Genomic DNA, 17033 nt, shown 5'->3' with positions numbered 1-17033 from the left:
TTAAATCCCATATTAAACAGGTTCCAGAGTTTCCTTTTTTTCACCTCAGGAATATCGCCAAAATTAGAAACATTCTGTCCAGGAGTGATGCTGAAAAAACTAGTCCATGCATTTGTTACTTCAATGCTGGACTATAGTAATTCTTACTATCAGGAAGTCCACAAAATGCAGTTCAAAGTCTTCAGCTGATCCAAAATGCTGCAGCAAGAGTTCTGATGAAAAAAAACAAGAGGGATCATATTTCTTCAATTTTAGCTTCCCTTCATTGGCTTACTGTTAAATCAAGAATAGAATTTAAAATCCTTCTTCTAACGTATAAAGCCCTTAATAATCAAGCTCCATCATATATCAGAGCTCTGATTACCCCGTATGTTCCTAACAGAGCACTTTGCTCTCAGACTGCAGGTCTGCTGGTGGTTCCTAGAGTCTCTAAAAGTAGAATGGGAGGCAGATCCTTTAGCTATCAGGCTCCTCTCCTGTGGAACCAACTCCCAGTTTTGGTCCGTGAGGCAGACACCCTGTCTACTTTTAAGACTAATCTTAAAACTTTCCTTTTTGACAAAGCTTATAGTTAGAGTGGCTCATGTTACCCTGAGCTACCTCTATAGTTATGTTACTATAGGCTTAGGCTACTGGAGGACATCAGGCCTATTTTTCTCACTCTACTGATTTCTACTGTTCTCCAGTCTACTGTTCTCTAGTTTTGCATTGTATTACATTGAAATGACTGTCGTCATTTCAGCTTTTAACTTTTTGCTCTCTCTCTGTTTCTTCATAGTAGGTACACCTGGTTTGGCGTTATGTTAACTGTGTCATCATCCAGAGAAGACGGCTCACCCGCTATTACCATCTAATGTAGAACAGATTACTAGATCAATGTGTGCTTCTGTGCTTTTTTGTCTCTCTTGTTGTGTCTCTGCTCTGTCTTCTGTAACCCCAGTCAGTCGAGGCAGATGACCGTTCATACTGAGCCTAAATTTGCTGGAGGTTTTTCCTTCTGTTAAAGGGGAGTTTTTCTTTCCACTGTCGCTTCATGCTTGCTCAGTATGAGGGATTGCTGCAAAGCCATGGACAATGCAGACGACTTGAATTGAAATAATAGTCCTTTGTACCAAAATTAATTCATTTCTTAAACATTGAAACCATAGATTGTTTTTTTTTTTACTTGTCTTTTATGGTTGGCAGTTCTAAACTAGTAGAACGTTTATGTTTCTTTTTTTAAGAACATGTTTTAATTAGTGATGTAGAGGAAGTTGTTGTTAATTCTGTCTTTACATTGTCTGTGATTAAGTGTGTTTTGATTGAGATTGTGTCTTACTTATAGGAAGGTCTTTTACCCGTAGACGGTAAGGATAAATGTTATTACCATCTGGCTTAAAGTGTGATTTGTTTTCCATTCTCATCAGAATTCTAGATGTTTTTGTGCACTTAATGGTAAACAAATGAAAATATGAAACTTGGCCAAATATGAATGGTTGTTACACCCAACCCTTATTTGGTGAGGCCAAACTCCGTCCTTGCTCTCCCCTGTTGGAGTTAGGCAATCCTGGGTGGATTAAGCAGGTTAAAAGATTGATAGATGCGTGCAACACAAGACTTTGAATATTTTAAAAAAACAATAAATTATTTCTGTCACTTTACACTTTAAATATATAATTAATTCAGTTTGATGAAACAATTTCTTAATTGAATTTTTGATTGGTGCATTTTATAAATTATTACATTATTTATGTTATCATGGAAACATATATTTATGTCATGTATTAATTTAAATTATTTATATGTACACATTTATTTCACCAATTAATAATTTGTTGAACAGTGAACTTTTGGCCTTGCACAGTTTCAGCAGGGTACCTGTGTCAAGGAGAGAAACTGGACCCTTCTGGATCTCGGGATCAGAGGAACTGTGTCTCTTCTGCCGCCTAACGGCTGTCAAGACCCGAGACCAAACTGACATTACCTAGAAATATATTGTTTAAACCATAATAAAGTTTATTCTGTCTTCTGCTCTGTATCATCTTGCACACAGAATGTTCCATTAGAATGTTTAGCATCACAGTGTTCTATGACATCACAGCTGATGACATCACTATGACATCAACAGAATCTTAACTACTACTGAACACCAAGCTGGTTTTTCTTCACTGTTCCCGACCTTCATCGCGACAGTACACCTTTGAGAGAGCACGTTCGAATCTTAGCCAAACAGCGAGAATTCGATCTCAGATATCAGACGCCTTTCAGAGAAGCGACTATATCTGATTTACAGAAAGTTAGACATGGAGCAAACGCTTTCATGGGTAGACATGGTCGACCTCGACATCCAAGTCGACTACGATGCAATCATCTTCCCTATGGAAGATGGCAGTGACGGTACCAGTGAGCTGCATCCCACCCAGCCAGAAGATGGTACAGAGATCCAAGGGGAATCTGGTCCCTCTGCTGAATCTGAGACTCCTCCTTCAGTGGAGGTTCAGCAGGATTCATCTTCCTCTGCTGACTCTGGCTCTCTCAACTCAGAAGATATCCAGCCATCTCCAAGGTCAGAAAAACCAAGGAAAGACCTCAGTGCCTTTACTTCCTCTCAGGCACCTCACTCATACCACCAATCTAAGCATTTCCAGGGCCGATGCCAACAAGCAGAGCGGCCACACATCCAGGCCCCAGTTTACTACGTGGCTTCCAACTCACAAGCCCACAAGAGAAAACCAAGGCATTCCCAGGCCACTGGAAGCTCTGAGGCTCGTCACCCCCAGTACTTTAAGAGTGACAAGATGCCTGAACACGCCTCAGCTGGTACGGTGATCCCTCCCTCGTTGGACATTGAACAGGCAATCAAACGTATCAGTGATCTCACGCAGCAGGTGGACGATCTTAAACAGGAGCTGCAAGGTAAGGTCTTTGATCTTCACGAGGAGAGAGAACGAAGAATCAAGTTTCAGGTTGATTGCAAAGCACAGCTGGAACAGATCCAAGAACTGGAAAAAAGTTTAGAACATGAACGCCACATGAGATTGAAATGTGAAGAGAAAGCGGAGAAGCAGGAAACACTTGCTGCACCGCAGACTGCAGGTGCATCAAGATTTCCACGCATTCCCAAAGTTACGGTCCATGAGAGCGTTCTGAATGAGCTTCAGTTTTTTAGGAGGCAGGCAGAAAAAAATGCCTTGAACAGTGAGAGGCTAGCAGAGGCTTTGGTAGCAGAACAGCAGCTGAGAGCCAAATATGAGGATCAGCTGAGGAGTAACTATCAAGAAGCCTCCAGATTCAAAGAACAGCAGGAAACAATCAGATCTCTGAAGAGTCAGGTTGGAGAACTGACCGTAGAGTTGAACCTTGCTTTGAAAAACCAACATCCTAAAGTTTCCTCACAAACAGAGGCCGCCACACAAACTAAAGCCTCCATGAAAACTGAGGTCTCCAAACAAACAGAGGCACCCAGGCAAACAGGGCCTCAGAGAAACAGGACTGTTCATGAGGTTAGAGACCCCCAGCATGAATACAGGAGACAGAATACTAACAGAGGCTTCAGTGCAAACCCAGGCCTGTACCCACATGCAGGCCACCATAAAAACGGAGGCTCCCATGAAAATAGGAGACGTCCTCCTTATAGAGGCCAGTAGGCAAACAGGCCTCCAGGCTATCAGAAGCACTGGATCACATTCCTGACTCCAAGTGTGTTCTCATGTAAATATGTAAATATATGTCACAATCTGTTAATAAAACAAATACAAGGAAATCTAGAAAACAAGAAAAATTATTTAAAAAAACAACTAAAAAAAACAATGAAAAACAATTTATTTATTTTTTTGTATTTAGTTTTACATTTTTATTTGAAATTTTGTACTTTTTATAATTACTAGTTTAGCTAACCAACACACTAATGCAGCCTCAAAGGTGGCCACAGTGTCCTGTGTCCTTTTTGGGTCGGTCCCAAGCCCGGATAAATGCAGAGGGTTGTGTCAGGAAGAGCATCTGAACAAAACCTTTGCTAATAGAGCTGTTTTCAGCCTGTAATAAAGGAACCAAAAGGAACCAACATATTTGATGTGTATTGATGTTTTCACTTTATACAACTGAATGTTTGGTCCTGATCTAACAAACTGTGACTGCTTCGATGTTTTTATGATGTTTTATATTTTCATGATGTAAAGCACTTTGAACTGTCTTGCTGCTGAAATGTGCTATACAAATAAACTTGAATTGAATAGCTAAGGACGCTATTTCTTTTTAGCTTTTGGAAGCCTGTTCTGGTGCAGCAGGAACAATTCTGAGGCGTGCACAGTTCTCCCTACGGTAGCTGTCGTATTGTGATCCCAGCGTGGCTGTCTAACCAATGAGAGAGCTGCGTACGTTTGAGGAGCAACTGTTTAACTTGGTTTAACTTGGTTGTCAGAGTGCTCAGGGACATATTGGATTTCTAATTGTAAATGTTACATTTGAAATGGTTGTATTTCTTTTTTAGCGGCTCTCCTGGTCATCCTTAAATATTGGATGATTAATAATATGGGATTTAGGAATTGGGGTTGGAGTTTTTTAAATATGATTTTAATTTAGGTTAATGTTTTTCAGTATTTTTTCTTTTGTATTCTTCTACAGGTCTTCTCTCATAGTTCTATTTTCTCTGTTGGTTTTTTAGGAGTTTCCTTTTTATATTATTATATTCCTTAAATCATTTCTATTTAATGCCTGTCACGTTTTGTTGTTTTGGTTAGATTTATGCCATCATCTCCGTCCCACTATCAGCCACTGCCACTTTTAATTGAGAGTCGGTGAAGAATCCCTGACTTTCTGAATCCAAATTACAACCTAAGATATCTGATTTTGTCTTTAAATTCATTATATTAATTTGTTTAACCTTTAATAAACATTGAAACAAATTTTTTTCTATGAGGGAGGCTTGGCCAACAAATCACATCATTACAAGTTAGAAGATAAAAGCTAAAAGTCTGCCATTAAACTCAAAACAAACAAATCCGAATCAACATAAGGCATAGATAGACGGTCATTCCACTCTCCAAGCGAGACCAAAGCTTTTTATAGTCTAAAGCAGGGGTCACCAACATGGTGCCCATGGGCACTAGGTAGCCCCCAAGTACCAGATGTGTCGTCCTCGGGCCTGTTTAAAGAAATAGCACCACCCACCAGTGAGCTGCATCTAAATCAGTACTTTATTCTATTGTGTTTCCTTTTTAACCACACCTGCATTTATATAGATTTAAAAATGACAAAAGCATGAAATTTTTTAATTTTTCCGTAACGTTGAGGTGAGCTCTGATTCTTCTAGTACAAAGGTCAGTACAGGTAGTCCTTCGTATGACACGGTCCCAATGAAGCAGCTCTCAGTTTGAAAGAGGTCGGTGACCCCTGGTCTAGAGATTATTCCCTTGCAAAGAAGCAAGTATTCAATAGTAGTAAGAAAGTACTCAGATAAGAAGATAAAATGTTTACTGTTGCGATGACCTGGATAACAGAGAATTTGCACAGGCATGTAATGGTATTTACATTTGCATACTATTCCATTGACTTGATGAATGTCCCTGTATGAATGTTTGTCCTGCAAAGAGCCTCAAGGCGACGTTAGTTGCAAATCTGTGCTGCTGCAGAAATAAACTGAGCACCTACTTTGTAGGGGGTTGCAAGGTGCAGCTATTGCTATTACTGCTGCTTTGCAACAAGAATGTCCCGGGTTTTAATCCCACGCCTGGGGCCTTTCTGCATGGAGTGTGCATGTTCTCTCTGTCCATGGCTGGGTTCTCTGGGTACTCAAGCAGGAGGAAGACTAACAACTGTTAGGTTGTTTAGTGGACCTAAACTGCTCTATGTGCCTCTCCGCAAATTACCGCTGGAGGCAGGACGCAGGACGCCGCCCACCTTACGGCTTTTTTGTCTGTCTTGTTGTGTCTCTGCTCTGTCTTCTCTAACCCGCAGTGGGTCGAGGCAGATGACCGTTCACACTGAGTCTGGTTCTACTGGAGGTTTTCCTTCCCGTTAATGGGAAGTTCTTCTTCCCACTGTCGCTTCATGCTTGCTCAGTATGAGGGATTGCTGCAAAGCCATGTACAATGCAGACGACTCTCCCTGTGGCTCTACGCTTCTCCAGGAGTGAATGCTGCTTGGAGAGACTTTGAAGCAATCAACTGGTTCCCTTATGTAGGACATTTTTGACCAATCTGTATAATATGATTGAATTTGACTTTGTAAAGTGCTTTGAGATGACATGTTTCATGAATTGGCGCTATATAAATAAAATTGAATTGAATTGAATTGATTTTACAGGACTCATCCATCAGAATGTCATTATACTGCAGAACGACAATAAAGAATCTCAACTTATCCTCATGTATATAACATGTTTAGGACAGCCTTTAACTCATACGTCATTAAATGATGGAAACGCACAACGATGATGCTAGTCAAATGCGGGATTTCTGATTCCCAGAATGATCTTTTGTATTGAGATGGAGAAAAAGTCAAACGATACAGCAACTTTGAAAGGGTTACATAGTAAAGGAACCTTTATCAGAAGCAGTGTGTTGTAAGGGTTGGAGAAGCAGGGGTGGTAGTTATGGCGGGATCAGGAATCAAGTTCCCTCTCACATGACTTCAACCTACTATTCCTATTGGTTCACGTTGACATTTGCATCGTAACCAGAAGTAAATATTTATATATTTTGGACCATTCAAAATTTCTAAGATTATTATTTATATACTATATATCAATTTTTAAGTAAAATTAATACTTATATTCAGCACCACTCTAGACGTTCGGTGGATGTATTTTTGTTTTTTTAAATAATTGTTTTGATGAAAAAGTTTTAGCTATGACCTTTAATAAAATGTCTGTAAAATAATACTCTACCAATTTTAACGTCTTGCTGCTCGTATTACAACAGTGAATCACATTTAGGCCTATTCATGAAAAAGCTGCATCGTGATTTTCTTTTAAATGGGGAGATTTTACAACCTTGCGGAATCAATCACTTTCCATGGAAACGCAGTCACAAAGTAGTGCACAAGAAGAGAATTAAAAGGCAATTAAATGGAAAAACTGAAAATCCAATGAATGAAAGGGTCAGAATGTAAAGTAGGATTAAACAAACAACTGCTGGAGAAAAAAAAGATGAACTTGAAACCAATATTTATTTTTTATAAACTTGGGAAACATTTTCAGCAAACAGCCTTTGCAAAACAATGTTCACCTCATTCCAGAGTAATAATGGCTTTAATAATTAATACAAATATTGTTTGCATTTAAAACATTGAGCATAGACTCAATGTAGGATACCTGATGTGCAATGAAATTACCCATTCCTGACAAAAATATATCAAATAACATAACGTTCTTTCCATTCACAGTTAAGTGGCTGTATTCTTTCTTTTCCATTTGGGTCTGTGAGATCGCGTATTCCGTGCAGTTGAGGGAAATGTGTTTTTCTGGATGTGTCAGCAAAACTGCGCCCCTAGAATCACAGAATTTTGTGGAAAATGATATAACGCCAAACTTTATTGACAACATCAACACCTTTACTTCTTTATGCCTTAATGTCACACAAATACTAAAATTTACATTTACACTTTATAACTTTGGAGCTGTATTTGATTTATATCAGATATGTAATTTCACGTGGAAATTGCCCCTGAAACCCTCTGGGCTTAAAGGGTTACATTATAAAAGCAGGATCTTGTAACTGTGCCAATTTGACTTTCTAACTTAAAATTATATCTAACTTAAAACCCAAATTGGTAACGGTTGATTTGAAATTTGCTTTTCAGAGTCCCAAATCAACAGTGGTGGATTTACAGGGGCCACTTGGTCCAAACACTATCAACTCTGTTTTCTTTTTGTTAAAAATTCTAAAAGTTCACTGTTAGCCAAGCTTTAACGTCCTCCAAGCAATCCAACATGGTCTTCACCGAGAAGCTGCCACCCCCTTCAAGGGCAGATAAAGCTTACAATCATCAGCAAAGCAATGAAAGCCAATTCCATATATTTATGAGCATCGAACCTATAGGCAATAGGTTCCATACTCTGAAAAAAGCAGAGGCCATAAAACTGAGCCTTGTAGGACCCAACACGACAGAGGAGCACAGTGTATTACCTTGATTCAATGTCTGAAATGTTGACACAGAAACATTGATCAGCCAGGTAAGATCTGAAACAATAAAGGCCTGTATGGCCACTAAACGATTTAGATGTGATATCAATAAATTGTGGTCCAGAGTGTCGAAGGCAGCAGTTAGGTTAAGCAGAATCAAGACAGTAAATCACTTGCCAGAAACATATAATTAACGACTCTTAACAATGCTGATTTGATACTATGGTGAGCTGTAATACCAGATTTAAAGGTCTCCAGATTGTCAGTTATTAAAAATGGCAGTCTAGAAATAGGTCTATAATTGGTCAACATGACGTGATTTCGACCAGATTTCTTAAAAAGAGATTGAACTACCGCAAAAGCAGCAGAGTAAGCAGCAGAACGGGTCAGCATCAGGAGGTATAATCAGAACCCTTGTGACACAAACCTTATAAAAAAAAAAACATTAAGAAATTAAAGCTGCAAGCAGCATCAGCTTAGCACCACTGTCACAAACAGGGACCAGTGTCACAGCGTCAAGTGCTTCAGCCACACTTGGTTCTGCTCCAGTAAGAAGTGTTGAAGATTTGGCCTGAATGAATGTGATGCTGCTAATCAAAGTAGTGGTCACTCACTGTTGGTGGCAAAGGATTTACAAAGACATGCTGTCATGTTTTAAAAAATATCATCTGAAATTACTGTTTTTAGGGAAAGTGTGAAACGTGTTTTTCGGTAGGTGGGGTTATAGTGATATCATCACTTGACCACACCATCCATGAACCATGAAGCACACATTTGGTGCACATCCGATGATGCATCAAGGAATGTTTAAACATTCTAGGGGGTGCCATTCATCCAAATTCCAATCTAATCCAAGTGAGATATTTGCCCATTGACAAACATCAGTCATATCCAGTTTTAAGCAAATTGGATCATGTATGTGTGATTTAGACCTATATATGCAAACGGTGAGATGAAGACATTCACCACTCTGCCACATCCATACGGTCCAGCCAACCGTAAGTGTTCAGAGTAGGCTTCAACATCACTTTCTGATGTGTGCTCACACTCCTCATGAAACTTGTATGAGATTGTAAAACGATGACATCCACGATTGAAATGGGTAACTAACTGTTCTAAATGGGCAGAGCTAAGGTAATGTAAGGAAATTAACATATAGGGATGTTGCTGTCAGGATTTTTCTTAGATGAACCCAGAATGGACACCACACACATGGAGCTATTTACTGAGAGTTTATTGACAAAAAAATGTGTAATGGATGATGAAACCAGAGAGGCAGGACTGGACTAGAACTGGGGTGTAGATGAGAGCAGGAGCTGATGGACCGGAGAGAGTTCTTGAGAGAGCAGGGCTGAGGAGGCAGGAAACCCAGCAACTAACAGAGGCTTGACTTGAGGCACAGAGGAGACAGGAAACCCAGCCGCTAGCAGAGGCCTACTTGAAGCACAGGTGAGGCAGGTAAATCCAGCAGCTAGTAGAGACTTGAAGGACAGATGAGGCAGGTATATCCAGCAGCTAGCAGAGGCCTTACTTGAAGCACAGATGAGGCAGGTAAATCCAACAGCTAAAACAGACCTTACTTGAAGCAGAGATGTGGCAGGTATATCCAGCAGCTAGTAGAGACTTGAAGCACAGGTGAGGCAGGTATATCCAGCAGCTAGTAGAGACTTGAAGCACAGATGAGGCAGGTATATCCAGCAGCTAGCAGAGGCCTTACTTGAAGCACAGATGAGGCAGGTAAATCCAACAGCTAAAACAGACCTTACTTGAAGCAGAGAGGTGGCAGGTATATCCAGCAGCGAGCAGAGGCCTTACTAGAAACTCAGAGGTGACACAGGTAAATCCATCAGCAGGCAGAGACTTAACTAGAGACACAGAGGTGGCAGGATTCCAGCAGCTTGCAGGGGCAAACCAGGCTGACAGACGCGAAGTGAGTGGAGACTGATGACAAACCGGCAGGGAGGGAGGTTGCAAGTGCTGTCATTAGATGACACACAGAAAGTCTGGTGCTGCTACGAGCTTGTGTGTGGAGGTTATCACATTATCAGCTTCTATGGTGAGAAGTCAGACTTTGAGGCATGGCTACACACATGCTTTCATGCAACAAAATGTTTTTGATAACTTTTGACCTCCCATGCCTTAAAGCAGCACAGTGAAACTTTTTTTCCACTAAGGACACTAGATCTGTGACTTCCAGGTTTAGCACCACTAAAGCACACTGGCAACATTGCACTGTGGCAAAATTAAAGTCTCCTTCCTTGTTTTGGAATCTGATAGCTCTCACAATTCTTGGGTGTTTGGATTTATTATTTTTGGATCATGTTTCCAGTTGCTTATCCTTTAAGTGTTCACCTTGTGATTTGGTTAGTCGTTTCTGTAGATTTCTGTTTCCTCCGTGCCTGCCATGTCATATTTCTGCCTTCATTTCATTACCTGCACTTGTCATTCCTAATTATTGATTAATTGGCACATTGGCATGTGGGATAACCAACAGATAAGAATGATACCCCCAGAAATTAACAGACAGATGGGAGTGAGCGCAGGACAAAAACTCTGACAAATCCCTGCCCTTGATGACAAGATTAGTCAGAGTTTTTACAGGCCTGCAGCACTCACAGAGATCATATTTTTTAACCTGTTTTTTTGCATACATGATATATTGACTACTGTCAGGATGGAAGGCACATTTCACCCAGTATAACAAAAAGTGCTTCTGAATAGGGTTACCAACTATAGCTTTAAGAGAAGTTGGTAAATTTTAGAAACTCCTCCTGACGAGATTATCTATTATATCATGTTCATATACAATGCTTGAAAAACACGTTTGTTAACCAGTCTCTTCTTCGCCATCTACAGCTCAATTAAATTTTGTTTATATACATAGCTCCAATTCATTATACACGTCATCTTAAGGCACTTTCCAAAGTCAAATTCAATCAGATTATACAGATTGATCAAAAGGTTTCCTATCTAAGGAAACCCAGTAGATTGCATCAAGTCTTGACAAGCAGCATTCACTCCTCCTGAAAGAGCGCAGAGCCACAGGGACAGTCGTCTGCATTGTCCATGGCTTTGCAGCAATCCCCACAGCTGGTTCAAAATTCAGCTGCCCATTTGCTAATGTGGACCAGACGGCATGAACTATTCCTCCCTTTCTTGTATTCCCTCCACTGACTGCCTGTTTCTTTTAGAAATTTATTTTTTTTGCTTTTAGTTTGTAAATGTGCAGTTGCCTGGCTAGCTCAGTTGGTAGCGCATGAGACTCTTAATCTCTTAATCTGGCTTCCTAAACTTCCTAAATATGCACGTCTTTGTATAAACTTCTATTCTTGATTAAGGTATGGGAGACTCTTACTTCTTGAGGCTTCTGTGATTCTGCTGTCACTTTGTGCAATTCTGTAATTTGAACTGCTTGTAGAATTTAGACAATGTGTTTGCATTGTGCTATGGGAAAAAAAAAGGATACTAGAGTAGCACTGTTGCCATGCAACAAGAAGGTCCTGGGTTCATGTCCTACCCTTGCTCTGGGTCTTTCTGCATGGAGTTTGCATGTTCTCTCTGTGCATGCGTAGGTTCTCTCCGGGTACTCCGGCTTCCTCCCACAGTCCAAAAACACTGTTAGGTTAATTGATCTACCTAAATTCTCCTTAGGTGTGAGTGTGTGAGAGAATGGTTATTTGTCCCTGTGTTGCTGCAGTAGATTGGAGACCTGTCCAGGGTGTACCCCGCCTCTCGGCCATTGGCAGCTGGAGATAGGCACCAGCATCCCAACAAGGGATAGACGTGTTAGAAAATGGAAAAAATGGTCTCAACAAGCTTTTTTCGCCGCATACCATCAGTAAGTCTCTAAGATCTCCAGATCAAAGCCCTTAGTTGTTTCCACGACTCTGACTGTGACCATAGGAGGCAGAGCATTTTCAGTGACAGGACCTAGGCTTTGGAACAGTCTCCCTCTTTCTATGAGCTCTGCTGGGACTTCAAATGATTTTAAGTCTCTTCTAAAAGTCTCTTTTCATTGCAGGGAGGCTGCCTTTGTCTCTTCTTCTTTTAATGCTGATTTTATTGCTTATCCTGCCAATCCTGTATTTGAGTACTTTTTGATTTTTTATTATTTGTATCTTTCTTCCGTTTGTTATGTACCTGTACAGCACTTTGGGTTTTAAAGCTCTTTATAAATAAACGACGATGATGATGAAAGTACAACAACTGGTGTTAAACTGACACCATTTCAAGTAGCTTCATGCGTACAGTCAAAGGTGAAAGAACAGTTTCTGTAGTAGCCTAGTCTAAGTCTGGACTTTAATCTGGTTGTGTTGCTGCAGCATGACCTCAATCAGACTGGGGCCCCAAACTCCTCCAAAGGGATACAAGGGTCATTGACACCCCAGTTCTAAAGTCCTTACACTGGCTCCCTGTAGCTCAGAGAATAGACTTTAAAATACTTGTTAGTTTATAAATCACTGAATGGCTTAGGACCAAAATACATTAAAGACCCGTTGTTGCCGTATCAACCCTCCAGACCACTCAGATCTTCTGGTTCTGGTCTTCTCTGCATACCTAGAACCAAACATGGAGAAGCAGCATTTAGTGCTCCACAAAACTGCAAATCAGCCGGAAAACTGAGTTTCTTTCAATCAAGACTGAAACCCCACCTGTTTGGAGTTGCTTTTGACCCATAATAACAGCGACATTGACCAACACATTTGATGTGTATTGATATTTTCACTTGATGCAGTTTAATGTTTGGACCGTTTAAATGTGTTTATGAAGTTTTTATGATGTAAAGCACTTTGAATTGCCTTGCTGCTGAAATATCCTAAACAAATAAACCTGACTTGACTTGACAGTTACTGCAAAACACTCGACAGCACAGACAGTTATTAGGTATAGGGGGCAATTACCTATTCATGTAGAGCCTGGTTGGTTTGGACACTTTCCTTTATTTAAGTTATCGTTGATACCAAAATTAGTTTGAGGGTCTGACACTAGTGAGTCGCCCCCATTTGCTACTGCATCCCTAGAAAACAATATTAACTTATGACATCAGTGTTTAGAAAACAACGCATCCTCTGACAACAATTTTTACTATTGCCACTTTTTCAGAATGCAAAGCAGAGAAAATATGAAGGATTCTGCAGCTGTAATCCATCCTGTCAGATCATAATAGTATTGGCTTTTGGTTCCTTTCCCAGGGACTGGGCTGCTTTTGTGAGCCAAGGCTTCTGTTTACCACCCTGCATTGTCTGTCTCAGTATGAAATTTAAATCAATATCGTTACATTAAAAGTTCCAGGCCTGCAGCAAAATGGAATCAACGGCTCAGAAAGATAAAAAGATCAAACTGCTCTTGTGAATGATGAACCAATCCAACACACGTGCACGCTATCAGACATGTCACTCACTCTATAGGGTGACCTGTACAACAGTAAGGCATACAGACAAACAGGAAAAATGCTTTCACATGCATCCTCTTCCTGTGTCACATGTAGCACGATGATTCAGACCAGAGTTACACTAGACTACTTCATCAATAATGCATGGCACAGCAGCATCTGCACAACGCCTGCACTGTTTTGCTCAGCAGAGCTTTACCACACAGTGCTTTCACTGAATATTTGCACTGAATATTTGCAAGGCGTTTTATATCAGGAATATACCACATGGTGTCTGCTCTACAACACTGACAGCGAAGCCACTTGGACGCTGCGATTTAAACCTTCGAAAAGTTAAGATGTGCTCATTATAAAGTGTCTTGCAAAAGTATTCCTACCCCACCAAATTTTGTCACATTAGCACGTGTATTATGTATGTTATGTATTGTATTTTACTAGGACTTTATGTGATAAACAAAAAGCAGTCCATAAATTTAGAGTGGAAGAAAAACGACAAGTTTTTCAATATTTTTTTACAAATGAAAATCTAAAATGCCTGCCGTGTTTTTCTTTCGAGCCCCCCTTTACTGCGACATTCTAAAACCATTCCAGTGGACCAGACTGACATCAGAGGCCCCCCCAATTCATGCACACTTCATTAGCCGATTGTGGTACACAAGGTTTTTGCACAACGGCAAACCTACCAACACTGTAGGTAACTTTAGGCTGGCCAAGGAGAACATTATTCATAGAAAAAGCCAAGAGGCTTTGGGGGACCTGCAGAGATCCACAGCTCAGGTGGGAGAATCTGTCAACACAATAAGTTTTATCTGGCCTTCATGGAAGGGCTCAAGAAGAAAGCCATTGTTGAAACAGAGACACAAGAAGTTCCATTTCCAATAGTACAACCCAAACATTTTTTAGCCAGAGCTATGAGGAAGTGTTTTCGATCAAAGCATAACAATGTGCTATGATGGCCCAGTCAAAGTCCAGGATTAAATCAAGTTTATTCTTCATTGCTTCATTACTTCTCAAATAGCTCAGTCCCAATAAAATGCATTGTAACTATTGGTTGCCTTGCCTAAAAAGGAAAATAAAAAAACGCCCATGGGTTATGAATACTTTTCCAAGCTACTGAGTATTTATTGTTGTTGATTTTTTTTTTTTTTTGCACATTCCTGTGTACGGGTGAACACAGTGAGACATGCAGAACTTGTGTATAAATGAACTTTAGCTGAAGGATGTCTTTATCGGATTACATGCATGTGTGAGCACATCTGCGTTCATGCAAGCTTTACGTAAGCAACGCTACGACAGAAAATAAGGAATATTACCTTGCCATAAAGTGAGGTCAAGGGCTATAATGAAGTCTTTTAGAGTGCCTGTGTGTGTGTGTGTGTAACTCGGAGGGCTGTTTTTGGGAGGCGAAGGATTCGTTGTGCTGAGTAAGCGGTGCAGGGCCAGAGCTGGGAGACTGCAGTGCTGCTGGCTGCAACCCACATTGATTGTAGCTCAGACTGAGGCTAAGCAGAGGGATGGGGGGAGGGCACAGAGGGGAGATGATCAGTGAAAAAAGCTCTTAAACAGTGAAAAATACCCTCCATAAGTCTTTGTATATTATACCTGGTGCATGGACCCATTCAGAAATGGATACATGCATAGTCTCTCCAGCCTCCCCGTGCATACTAAATACGCAGCCATATTACAATGTGTCACACAGCAGCTGCTGTTTTGAGGGCTTTTCAATGACAATGATAAATTCTTTTGGTGTCTGACACATATAGCTTTGTGGTCTGAAAGCGTATCCAATGACAACACTTCCCCGGCGCCGCGCACCCAGGCACAGATACTGCATGACCATATAAGCCTGAGCCCACGCCCTGAATGGCACACTGCGTCACAGCCAACAATCAGAGCCAGCAGCTAGCCTTGTTTACTCCCTCTAACCTGTGTGGCCACTGATTGTAGCTACTAGAAAAGCCCCGGTCCTCTCCTCCCGCCCACTCTTCCCCCTCTCCATCCCTCCACCGTGCTCCCTCGCCTTCGTCTGAGTCACCCTCTTGCCGCTCTCTTTCTCTCTCCTCCGTCTTCTCCCTCCATCTCCTCCCCTCAGGTCCAGTTCTCACTGTGGGCGCTCTCTCCGTCGCTCATCCCTCGGCTGTCATCATGAATGGCCCTGCTGGGCTTTTAGCCTTGTTTTTGCGCTTCTTTTTTTAACCGCCTCTGCTTCTGTTGCAGCATATCATCACATGTGTTTATGCTTGGTTTATGTCGTTGTCTCTCTCATTCCCTCCCTCTTCTCATCCTTTTTGTGACCCTGGCTGTGCCTATGTATATTTGAACAATCCGTTAAAGCCGCCTCCCTCCACCTCCTCTGCCAGTATTTTCTGATTATATAACTGCGTCCCTGTGGATCTTGAAGACACTGCAAACTAATTTTATTTGGAGATGGTGCTGATGCTGATGATGCTGATGATGAGCGTGGCTGCGTTTGTGCGGTTTATCCCAGGAAACCCGTCCCGTTTTTGGGGATTATTCCTAATATGTGCAGTAGAAAAGAAAACTTGATGCAAAACACAATGATTTATGCACCTGGGGCGCATGTAAAACACGAAGAGCGGAGGCGTGGTCTTTAACATCCTGCAGGTAAATTGGCGTATCGTGCAGCGGATTTCTGCCCTGTAGTTATCAGAGCGATTCACGGGAGAGCAGCAAAAACTCAGGGCTGCCATTTTGATCTCTTTCTGTGCTAGAAGGGAGAGCTCCCTCCAAGTTCTTTCTCTCTCTCTCTCTCTCTCTCTCTCTCTTTTTTTTTTTTTTGATCTAACAGCCCTAATAAACAGCCAAACCCTTGCGTTACTAGATTTGCCAAACAGCATCACCTACTGGTCAGAATGTGGTACTTCTGAAAGGAAACCCTCACACTTCAGGTGCTCTGAGAGAACAATCGTAGCAACCAGTGGGAAAAAAAAAGATGAAATACTCCATTAGGTATTCCCTTTGGTTAAGTCCCTCATTACAAGGATGTGTGAGGTGAATGATGGCGTTCTTTTTTTTTTTTTACAGGAAGAGACCTCACATGGATGAATCTCTCTGTCTTGGAGAACTAGGGCAAAAGAAGACATACTTGTGTAGTGGAATAAAATGTACGTATGATTCCATTTTTTTTTTAACTAAACGTCTAAAAACGTCGTGAGCATCTGTATTCAGCACCCACATAGTCTTTTATAGTTAAGTAAAATCGAATCAGACGCCACCTTACAGAGTCCACCTGTGTGTAATTTGATAGGCCTCAGAGGGTTGAAGCAGCAGGGTTACGTTATAATAAAATATCCCCAGTTTAGGACATCTCACAGAGCTCTGTTTAATCCATCATCTGGGAGTCGAAAGAACATGACGCACCAACTACCAGGACATGGCCACCCACCTAAACTACAGCTTTTCTCTTCAGAACAAACAGAAAAGCTGGTAAGTGTTGGAAGATAACCTGTTCAAGGCTGCAAAAGGCTTTGGGACTGGGGCGGAGGTTCACCTTTCAGCAGAGCAACTCTGAGCACACA

The 17033-nt window shown here is 41.1% G+C and overlaps 1 protein-coding gene across 2 annotated transcripts; it reads left to right on the top strand.

The window, feature by feature from the left end:
- The first annotated feature begins 2041 nt into the window (after nt 1–2041).
- Nucleotides 2042–3760, top strand: LOC118566244 (rootletin-like). Of its 2 annotated transcripts, none has more exons than XM_036147697.1 (2): nt 2042–2192; nt 2277–3760. In XM_036147697.1, the coding sequence occupies exon 2, from the start codon at nt 2283–2285 to the stop codon at nt 3624–3626; it is 1344 nt and encodes a 447-aa protein (XP_036003590.1). In that variant the 5' UTR covers nt 2042–2192; nt 2277–2282; the 3' UTR covers nt 3627–3760. The 2 variants fall into 2 exon arrangements, with proteins under 2 accessions (XP_036003590.1, XP_036003591.1); XM_036147698.1 differs by having other exon boundaries at nt 2042–2656; nt 2687–3760.
- Nucleotides 3761–17033: the final 13273 nt, after the last annotated feature.

This window comes from Fundulus heteroclitus, chromosome 15 (genome assembly GCF_011125445.2).
Source record: "Fundulus heteroclitus isolate FHET01 chromosome 15, MU-UCD_Fhet_4.1, whole genome shotgun sequence".
NCBI classification, from domain to species: Eukaryota; Metazoa; Chordata; class Actinopteri; order Cyprinodontiformes; family Fundulidae; genus Fundulus; species Fundulus heteroclitus.
This window is presented reverse-complemented; position numbering and strand designations above follow the sequence as displayed.